Here is an 11,303-nt window from a genome sequence, read left to right as displayed (position 1 = left end):
CACCCCTTATTCCCCCTCCCGCGTGTCTCCCTTTGGTTGGGCGGGGGTTTGGGGGGGGGGGGGGGGGGGGGGGGTGGGGTGGGGTGGGGGAGGGGAGGGAAGGGAAGGGAAGGGAAGGGAAGGGAAGAAGGGAAAAAAATTTCTACCTGGGAATTAGTCAACAGTCAACACATCTTACAGCATACCTGTGTTTTCCCTTGTTGTCCATACACAATTTTTGTTGGAATGATTTTAGCTGCTGGCTGGACTGTGGAACCGATTCCTTTGGGCTGTGTTACAATCATTTTGGTGATGGGTCTTGTAGCAGTAATTATAGCTGGCTTTGCTCCAGTAGGCACTGTCTGAAGAGTCTTTTCTCCCTAAATTGAAGTCAATTATTAAAGAGATTTATATGCATTTAAACGATTAAAAACAAACAACAAACAAATCAACAAAACCACAACTGTCCTTTCACTGAAAAAGCAAAGAAAAATTTTGCCAGGATGGGAAAAGGACTGTAGAACATGCAACGAAGTATAAGATTTCTAAGTGATTACAAAATCCTGAGCTTTGTTGAAATAATATTACAAGTCATATAATCAACTTTCTAGAAATTGAAAAAAGAGAAATTATTCCTCATGAATATGTTTTTAAAAATCACCATATCTAAGAACATCTAAGAATGTATACCATCCCATTCACAGAATACCTATATTAAAACAGAGATTTCTGGAAGAACATACACTAAAATGTTAACAATTGTTATGTCTGAGATTGTAGGTCATCTCCCACACTCATTTTTACCTTTTATTATACCTGAAGTGAATATTTACATAATAAAAAAACTATGCAGTTTATCAGCAGATAGACATACACATATATAATAAATCTGGTATATATTATAAAGGTATGCAGTATGATATCTGTATAAAAAAGTATGAGAGAGATGAAAAGGGTAGCAATACTAACATTCTTTCTAAGGTTATATGGAAGAAAGGGGGAAAAATACAAAGCATTTCTCATGTTTTCCTAGTATGTTACCAATACCACTTTAGTCTACTATAAATTCAAGCCCATTAACCTTTCACCATTTTCTGAATTTTTACCTGCTTTATTGTCTATCTGTCTTTTTCTCTACCTCTATGCATGTGAGTGTTGTTAGAGATTGTGTGTGTGTGTGTGTGTGTGTGTGTGTGTGGTGTTGGAGATTGAACCCAGGGCCTCATAAATGCTACGCAAATCTTCTACCACTAATAACCTCAGTCCATTGTTTTCTTCTGAAGTACCATTTTCTGGTCATTTTTTTAATCTCAGCAGTTTTATTTGAATTTAACTGAATTAAATTCAAGTATAATAATTTTATTATTAATTTTTAAATTAAAATTAATAAAATTTAAAGAGTTGGTAATTTTCACATTGTCATTTCTTAATTTCTAGATATCATTATCACAGATGTGTGGGCTTTTAACTTAGCAGTTGGTAAACTGAGAGCAATCAGATGAGCTGTCTACAAAGCAACCATTGAGAATTCAGATCTAAACCCAAGTCCAAAAATTACAAACTTACCTATCAACTACAACTATCCAAAAGAAACAAAGTGTCTCCAATCAAGGAGTTATTTCAAGTCTCACATACTGTTTGCAGTAGCATTCTCAGAACAGTTCTGATTGATCCTGCTGATCCATAAATGGCTTAACAGCCTGTCCAAACACTGTGGCCCAAACAAAGCCAGCTTGCAGAGTGTCATCTGAGAAAGCTCATGGTGGTAGGCCTGCATAGGATGCAGGCAGGTTATAAACACATGCTCTGTGTGCTGAGGATAATAGTTCCATAGGTGCTCCCATAGCAGATAACAGCCTTTTATAAATCCAAATACTACAGAATCCTAGCTTTGCTGTTGATTTACTAATGTGAATTCAGAAAAGACCTGATCTGGACCATTTTCAGCATTATAAAAGACTGATACATAAGCTTTTATCTGTCATCTAGTGAAGTCAGGAAAGGTGAGGATGCTACTGAGTCTGAGTGCTTACATACCAAGATCAGTAAGAACCCAATGACTGAGAACTTCCCATGTGTTAGACCCTACTCTAAGCACTTTCAAAACACCTATCATCACCCAATGTAGACATAAAGAAGTAAAATACTGCACTGGTTAAATAAGTCATCCAAGGTGAAACTATAAAGTGAGACACAAAGCCTAAATGTGTCTACCTCTAACCTTTTAACAATTACCATCAGAACCTATAATGGAAAAATAAAAAACAAACAACAAACTGTAAGTAACAAATCTCTATCTATAAATTTTATCTTAAACTCAAATATTTCTCCTTGTCCAGCCTAAATCAAATGCTAATCTACTGACCATAAGCAGGAATAAAATTCCTCCAAGTCTTCCTCAGCTAAGCCAACGCAATTCTCCATTTGAAGGAAACTAAACACTTGAAACATGGTAACAAGCCATCTTGCCATTAGCAGCTTTAAGCAACATGCTTTCAGATTACTGTATAAGATGGAATCAGTTGATGATAAAGGTTATTCTATCACATACAGAGTCAAGCCATTCCATCCACTATGGGGTTCTGATGTCCATAGGGAAATGTTTGTATACATGGCCTTTAAAACGCTTAGTGGATTACTGAGTGTATTTCCGGTCTTACTTACTCCAGCATTTAGCAATGTTGTGACAACGTTTTTGCCAGGGAGGCCTTGAATGGTCGTTCCTTTTCCTGTAGTCTTTTGTACAACAATCACATTGGGCTTGGAAGTCATTGGGATTGTAGTGATTTTGGTAGTCGTTCCTTAGAGAAGGGGGAAGAAAAGGAGGCCTGAGTTAAGGTCTGGTGATACTCGGTTGTTTCTGTTTATGATGTATACAAGTAAAACAAGTCTAAACAATGTCAACTTTAGGTGACATAAATGTGGTCCCAAGGACAAAAATGAAGACTTGGAATAGTAGCTTCTAGATCATCCCAGAATGATAAATTTTAAGAGCTGACTGGTTTTTTGTTTGTTTGTTCATTGGTTGGTTGGTTGGTTGGTTTTTTAACATTTTTGAGAGAGGATCTCACTAAATAGCTCTATCTGGCCTGGAATTCACCATATATACCAGGCTGACCTAGAACTCAAGAGATCTGCCTGCCCGTCTCTGCCTCCTGAGTGCTAGCTAGGATTAAAGGCATGTGCTACCACATCCAGCAAGAATTGAGTCTTAAAGCGATCTTTGAGAACCTAAGGACCTAACACACCAAATCCAAATCTAAAAATATCATTATCCATTTCCCCATTGACAGTCTTCCCTGATTAGTTTAAAATTAAATAAAAATCTTAGTTTGATGACATGTGTTTCCCTGAAGTCTAATATTAAATTTATGTCCATCATGGTTCTTTCAAAAAAGGAACATTAGACGCAAATATCAAAATTCACTAAACTGTAGAAAATATATGTATGAAAAGATGTAAGTTACGCATAGCCATGCATAGTTGTGAGTGTCTGTAATTTCAGAACTTGAGAGGTGAAAGCAGGAAGATTGTGAGTTCTAGACCAGATTGTGCTACAGAGTGACACCCTGTCTTTAAAAAAACAAAAAACAAAAAACGAAATTTTTTAAGTTTAAAAAAAAAAAAAAAAGGAGCGAAACGAACACAGATTTGTAGACCAAGTAACTATCAATATATGCTTCTGAATATGCAGGACTCTAGAGATTCCAAAGACGAAACAGACTTACTTACAAGGTAAAATTATTTTCAGCCATTAAGATCTACTTTCTTATATTAAATGAGATAATTCAGCTTCAGAAAAACAAGCATCTCATGCTATCCTTCATATCTGGATCTTAACATTTAATGTCTGTATGCATGAAAACAAAGGGCTGTAAAAGCAGGACAGATGTAAGGAAGGAAGGGGGAAGAGGTCACGTGGGACATAACTGGAAAGGGGGATACTGGGAGTAGGAGGGGAAAGGGAGGGACAGGATGGGACACAAGTAAAGAAAACACAAAAATAATTTTTGTTTGAAAAATGGCATAATGAAGCCTAATTTATTGTATGCTAGTTAAAAGAACTACTTTCTAAAAGTATATATCCACTGACAGAAACGTATTGTGGCCTTTCCCCTACAACCTGCATCTCTCCCATCTATCCAATCTACTTACTATCAAATTATGCTCCATATTCTGACCATCCAAGTTAGAAGGCCTGGTACAAACCTTGGTTCCTGCCAGCAGAATATGACCTTTTCATATCCCTGACTGCTCAGTGTTCAGCACAGAGGCTGGCAACTCTTGTAACTGTTTACGTCAGTGCTCTCAGTTCCTCAGTAACGTGTCCCTGCGAGTGCAGTCAACACTGCTCTCCTGCTTCCCTACTACTCCTCCATTTCAAGAGTGTCTCTTACAGTTTTGATATTCTCTACCAAATCCAACACCCTAAATGAAACCTTCTAAACCAAGAATCACCAACAGGCTAAACTGGTTTTAAAGGGTCTTCCTAATCCCCACTGTATCTACATTCAACTTTCCCTCTTAATGTACATGCAGGGTGGCATAGCAGGGAAAGACACTTGCTCATCATGCCTGAGGACTCAATTCAATCCTTAGGCCCCCACATGGTAGAAGGAGAGAACCAACTCCTACAAGTTGCCAACTCCTACAAGCTGTCTCTGACTTGGGCACCTGTACCTCTGACCCTCCCCCAAAATATTAAAACCATAGAACAAAAATAGTGGCTTACACTGGTTCAGGCCCTTAATCTACCAATTTACCACATTAGTTCCTCCTGTTCACAGGAAACAGCATAAAACTGCAGGCAATCTATGAGGCTTCCCACTACCTACTCCACAAAGCCCAAACTCCTGAATGGAACTTTCGAAGTGCTGGAAGATTAAGATTAGTCAATATATACCTTTCTATCAGTGTGCTGATTTCATACTGAGCATATTAGGCCTGAATCTATTTTTTGCTCCTACAATTTTCTGTGCCTAAAAAAGCAGGCAGATCATATTTTTCTACAGGCCTGTGTAGTAAATGATCAAGTACAGAATGGGCACTCAATAAAAACATGCCTAATATATTCTCAAAAATAGTACATAAGGTTGTATTATTTTCCACTGGAAAAATAATAACATTCCTTATTAGAATTTCTGATTAACATATTGTATAAAATAATATTACATCAAAAATAAGAAGTCTAGCTCTAAGAATCATTCAGAAAGGGACAGGGAGATGGCTCAGAGGTCATGAGCTTATTGCTCTTGCAGAGGACCTGAGGCTAGTTCCCTGCACCCACATGGTGACTCATAACCATCCATAATTCCAGTTCTAAGGGATCTTCTGACGACTGTAGGCACCAGGCGTATATATGTATGTATGTATGTATGTATGTATGTATGTATGTATATTCAGGCAAAACACTCATACACATAAAGTAAAATAAATCTGAAAATATTTTAAAAGAATAGGAAATTTATTAAACCAAGGCAATCCTGTTATAAATCTTCACAATACAGTTAATACTACCCAATGTCTTACCAGTCTAAGGTGCCACTCAGCAGATGCATAAGAAAGTACCTGCCCCTGCCAACTAGCTTTACAACTGTTTTTTCCTTCAACTACACTGTGAATAAGTGAGCTATGATAAACCATAAGAACCAAGATGCTCATTATTTGCTTAAGCCATCTTTAACTCTTGATTAATTCTAATCCCTCATATATGATTATATAGGCCTTTTTAGACACTAGAAGGTTATCAAATATTTGATAATGAGAAAGTAGTTCTATAAAAACAAACTTTAACACCAAAATATAAGGGTCAATTTTCTTAGATAAAACCTAACAACTGGTTTTATTTATATGTACTAAAATATATATCCCTTCCACTATAAAGGACTGTCAATTTAGGAGACAGTCATCTATCAAGTCTACCAGTTAACAAAAGGGAGGGCACATGGGGACATGGAGGTAAGGGGGTGGGGTTCAATAATACAAAATGGAAGAAAAAGGACTAACAGGAAATAAGTAGAACATTATATTAAAATAGAACAAAATTCTTTTCTAGAATGATCAATACTAAATGCCTGAAATTCTAGTATACATGTTTCACCTAAGAAGAAATGTATGCACAGAAGTATTGCATATTCAAAAGAAGAAGAAAAGGCCATGGCTAAGCTTTCATTGTAGTTGGTCTACATTTTGCATAATACAAGAAAACATGCAAAAGCTAGCTAGCATCCATGTTTTTCTGTTTTTTCTTTTCTTTTGTTTTCCTTTAGCAGTTCTGGGAATGAAGCCCAGGGCTTTGCTCATACTAGGCAAGCGTTTTACCTCTGAGCTTCATCTGTAGTCCATTTAGCATTCTTTAAGGTACACACTGAATCATGAATGCGTATGTATCGTAGCACCACACACAGAATCTGGGATTCAGAGAACCTACCTACAGAGACTATGCTTTAAACAGGTAAAAACACAATGGGATAAAACAACAATCACATGTGGATCACAATGCGCTCTGATAATGACGATGCATCTCAGATTTTTTTCTTTCTTTCTTTTTTAGGATGCTTGTAAACTACAGAGGCAAAAGAACTACAAATTCAAAGACAGCCTGGGCTATATAGCTGTTGTGAGGCCAGCCTGGAATACAGAGTGAGATCCTGTCTCAAACAGTAACAACAAACTATGAAAAAAAAAATCAAAACGGTTATACCAGGCTTGGTGGTGTAAGCTTACACTGCTCTAGTGACTAAGGTAGGAGGATCACAAGTTCTAGGTCAACCTAAGCAACTCAGAAAGACCCTGCTTCAAAATAAAACATTAAATGGTGTGGGAAAAGTTTAAACATTGTGGTATGTTGACTTAACAAATTCATTGGCTTAGGTCCTACTATACACAGATTCGTAAATCACTCTATCTTGCTTTCTATGTAAGGTTTTATGCTATTTTGTTCAAAGAATGATTCAATAAATAAGTGAAAACATACACAAATAACAGCTCCTTGCTTAGACACTGGAAAGATTAAAGGAGTCTTGTCCCAGATCCCCAAAATGCCTTTAGAGTAAAGGCAATGAATTCATCTCTGAAGGAACCAAACTTCTGCATAAAGTGAGTATATTTCTACAATCAACTCTCAACAACATTCACAAAAAATGTATAAATCTGAAAGTTCTCTGATATATATACGCATATAAATAACATAGTTTCTATCAGTTTCTTCTAAAAAAAAATTCAACTTTTCTAAAAATATAGAAAATTTAATCTGCCTTCTAAGGTGTTATACAAAGGATGCAAGAGCATTACAAATAATTTGTATGTTCACCACAATATTATTTATAATAACCAAACACAAAAAAAATCTAATAGTCAAAACCCTCATACCTATAACCAATCTAAATCATCCAACAGTAAGAATATGATCAAATTATTGTACAAAAGAGAGTGTTATATAACCATGGGATGATGGTCAAAATGCATTTACTGATATGGGAAAATATATTAGCTATTAATAAAAATTAAAATTTACAATATATATGTAAACATTTACACAGTACATTACAGATCCTTAATTTTGCTTGTACTTTTTTAAAAGTGCCCACAATGATAGAATTGGGGTTTTTTTTGGTTTTTGTTTTTTTTGTTTTGGTTTTTTTTTTTTTCCTTTTGTTTTAAAGTCTTCTATTCTTACAGCCTTTATAGTCTGAGAAGATTTTAGCAAAAATACTTTTTTTTGCATTTATGGGAGAAATCAGAACCTATCACCTGCTCATAGATGAAGGCAAAACATTATTTAAATTTGCTACAAGCTGATGATGAATAAACTTTTTAAATTACTATACCATAATCTCAGTGTCGTAGGACAATACGAATATAAAATGAAAAAAAATTTTTTTTTAAGTAAAGGTTGTGAAATGGGAGCCAGAAAGATGGTAGGTAAGCATGCAGCGGGAAGTAGCTCAAAATATTTGCCACCAAGTTAAACTGTCTTAACTCTATGTCAATATATCCTACAGTGCTGGAACCACCCACCCACTCATGTGAAACAGCAACTAACCATAAGCAGTTTCATCTTTAGTACAAAGGTGAAGAGTGTGGAAGAGTGTGTGTGTGTGTGTGTGTCCACGCGTGTGCATGCATGTGTGCGCACGTATGCGATCGCACTGGTAGTTAGGTATCAGATCAAATCTCTGCTTCTAGGAGGTGTATACTTACATTACTCTACTGCAGGACAGAGCAACTACACCATGAATAAAGTGTAAAAAAGACTTCCTGACATCTAGACACACCTGCAATCTATATAGTACTGTGAACTCAGATACACGTAAGAAATCTGTTCAAGGTCATAAAAAAGCTACCTTCTAATGAAGGTCAACTTTCTGAAATATGTTTCAATAAGAGCCTAATACTATTTAAAGATACTATCAAATAATAAATTAGAATTTTAACTGTGTTACTTAAATATCCACTTAAAAGCTATGGCACAATGATCTCTTTCCTCCTCAGGTTGGCAAACACTGGGTTTTCTCACTTAAATAAGAGTGGAGCCAAAATTAACAGCTTTGAATACAGAGCTTTATGCCAACACCATGCTCTGCCCTGCTTTTTTCCATTCTCTGAGTTATCAGCGACATCAAATTACTGCCAGGAACTTTATCCTTTCACTTTAAAAATGTTAGAGCAATTCACCTGGGACAGACAAAACATGACTGGTCTACAAAAATAGTAGACAGCTAAAATCCACAAGGCTTGCTTAATCAGATCATTTACATAATTTTAATTAAAAATAATAATCAGTGAAAACAAATGCCTCATTAACATTCCACTTTAGAATTTATAACCCAAATACTGTAAAGATTAACAAGGCAATAAAAACCAGGTACTGTTCCAACATACTAATAAATGGGCAGAGGGTTAGTTTTACTATCTTAGTAAAATATTTTTAAAAAGCTAACAGCATAAATGGTGAAAGGCAAACAAAGATATTCAAATATCTTATGTTTAATAAACCAAAGTGACATTAGCAACTGAAGATCTGAATTATGTTCCTGAAATATATCCAGACGCAAATTCAATTCCATTATCCTCTTTGCAGCTTTATCTGACCTCTGAATCCACAGCTCTAAAGTTGGTACAATACCTCAAGTCAAAAAGTTGACAATGTGAGACTCTTTATTAAATAAATAAATCACTAAGCAAACATAAACTATAATCTTTGCATTGTGACTTAAAGCTAAATGTTCTTTCAACTTTAGACTTATCAAAAGCTTTATATATGAATATTTAATATTAAAACTAAAAACTATATTTAATCACTTCATATAAGGACTGAAAACAGTGTCACATTTTGAAGCAAAAAAAACTGATATCAATAGGGTCCTGCTGTAGAGAAACATGGCTTTTCTTCTAATCAAATAGTTCTGTGCTTTTAACATACTCTAGATATACCTACCAGAAACAATATTACTGCTAATTATCTTGCCTCCCAAGGTAGCTAATGATTTGGGTACTACAGTTATGATGCTACCACTGGTAGTTTTCACATAGGTTGCAGCTCCAGGGGTTGTAGCTACACGACCTAAGGATGGGCTCACTGTTGGCCGAGTATAGGTTGCCTGAGTACCTAGAGGAAGAAAGTAGTAAAAAGAAAAAATTGTCAATACTCATAAAAAGAATGATAATCATACAATTTCCCTATAGTTTAACGTCACCTATATCACTTGAAAATGAAACTGCAAGGTGCCAAGGCATTCATTTACAATTTTATAACCAGTTTTCAATGTCAATGCCAAGTCAATTAAAATTAAATTTACATATAAAACTTTGTGATGTGTTGCAGCATCAAATTACCAGCCCACAGAAAAGGAGAACCCGCCCCTGCTCCCACTATCTTTCTTCCACTAATTTTAAGCCAAAGCTCTCTTAAAAACATTAAGGCCCCTGTCTGATGCTGTCCCAGAGCCAAACCCAAGGTCACCATCCAGCAAATAAGGCATTTGCCTAAAATTTTATAACATTTCTTCTCTGCACCCTGCTATTCTCTAAAGAAATTTCCATCTTTTAAGGATCAGTCCATCATTTTACTAGTGATATAGTTGAAAGAAACTGCCAAGAATCGCCAGGAACAGTTTTTAGCTTAAAACTATCTCTATTTGCATATTTCTTCAACTTTAACTAACCCGATAGAAAATCTATTTCTATGTCTCTCTCAAAGGATTTTATACCCTTTCCGACTATTTCAACAACTTTTCTCTTTCCCAAAGAGAGATTAAAAACTAATCAGATGAGTCTTTTACAGTTTCTTATAAACCCAAAAACTCAGAAAGACTATTCTATTCCTAAAGGAAGGAATAGCCTCAGGGAAATGAAGAGAAACCATGGAAATGACGAAGATGGCATTTGCTTAAATTGAAATGAGATTCAGAGACTGTGTGACAGACATTTCTAAAATACCCACCTCAGAAAAAACTGCTTTTAGGAAGCTACTTACTTTAAAAACTTATAACCACTACAACCATGAGAAGAACATTAGAAAGAATTAGACTAATCACAGCATACATCTGAACCAGGAAAAAAAGTCCATGGAAAAGTAAGCATGCTACAGGGGTATAAAGTTTGAATGCATTGAATTATAATTATTTAAAAGAAACACTTGCTGCACTATAAACTCAGACACATATAAGCCAGTATTGCTATGGGTCTGGCTTTTATGTAGGTTCTGGGAATTTGAACTCACGTCCTTACACTAACTTAACAAGTGTTTTTCCACACTGAGCTATTGCCTTACCTCCTGACTTGATATCATTTAATACTTATAAAGTCCACAAATGGTGGTAATTTAAAATGTTCTACATTGTTACCACCTCAAACTCAGGCTAATTGCTCTTCTATCTGGGAACAATAACAGACTTCTATCAGTCTAGGCAACCCTTACTACACTGTAATGTAACATGAGCTGAACTCTTAACCTCATAAGTAACACCCTGTGCATTAGTTAGGCATGTTTTCAGCTACTCAACAAACTCTGACCAAGCACATACATTTGGTGGCTAACCAGATTAGTTCTCTTAATCCTATAAAGTTTATTGTCTAATATGAATAAAATAACAAACAACTAGGTAAGTAGAAACTGGAGAGGATTATGAAAAAATTATATCAAAAAAAGAGCTAACTTCAGGGTCAGGACAGACCAGAAGGAATCAAGAGCAATCTTTTGAAAACTGTTCGGTAGAGTGCTTGCCTCGCATGCACTAGGCCCTTGGTTTGACCTCCCAGCACCTGATAAACCTGTGTGGTGGAGCACACCTATAATCCCAGCTCTCAGGAGGTAGGGGCAG

General features: G+C 35.9%; 1 protein-coding gene across 13 annotated transcripts in view; it reads right to left on the bottom strand.

Annotated features, from left to right (window-relative positions):
• Window positions 1-11,303, bottom strand: part of Emsy (EMSY transcriptional repressor, BRCA2 interacting) — a 71,217-nt gene that overhangs the window by 24,430 nt on the left and 35,484 nt on the right. For all 13 annotated transcript variants that reach the window (XM_028770621.1, XM_028770624.1, XM_028770623.1 and 10 more), the window contains 3 exons: window positions 9,419-9,589; window positions 2,644-2,780; window positions 186-359 (listed from right to left, as the gene is read on the bottom strand). In XM_028770621.1, the coding sequence (XP_028626454.1) occupies window positions 186-359; window positions 2,644-2,780; window positions 9,419-9,589 (482 nt within the window). The remainder of the gene's footprint in view (window positions 1-185; window positions 360-2,643; window positions 2,781-9,418; window positions 9,590-11,303) is intronic.

The sequence above is a fragment of the Grammomys surdaster genome, unplaced genomic scaffold, assembly GCF_004785775.1.
Source record: "Grammomys surdaster isolate TR1022 unplaced genomic scaffold, NIH_TR_1.0 203, whole genome shotgun sequence".
Classification (NCBI taxonomy): Eukaryota; Metazoa; Chordata; class Mammalia; order Rodentia; family Muridae; genus Grammomys; species Grammomys surdaster.
Note: the sequence above shows the minus strand (reverse complement) of the source record. Positions and strands in the feature narration are given on the sequence as shown.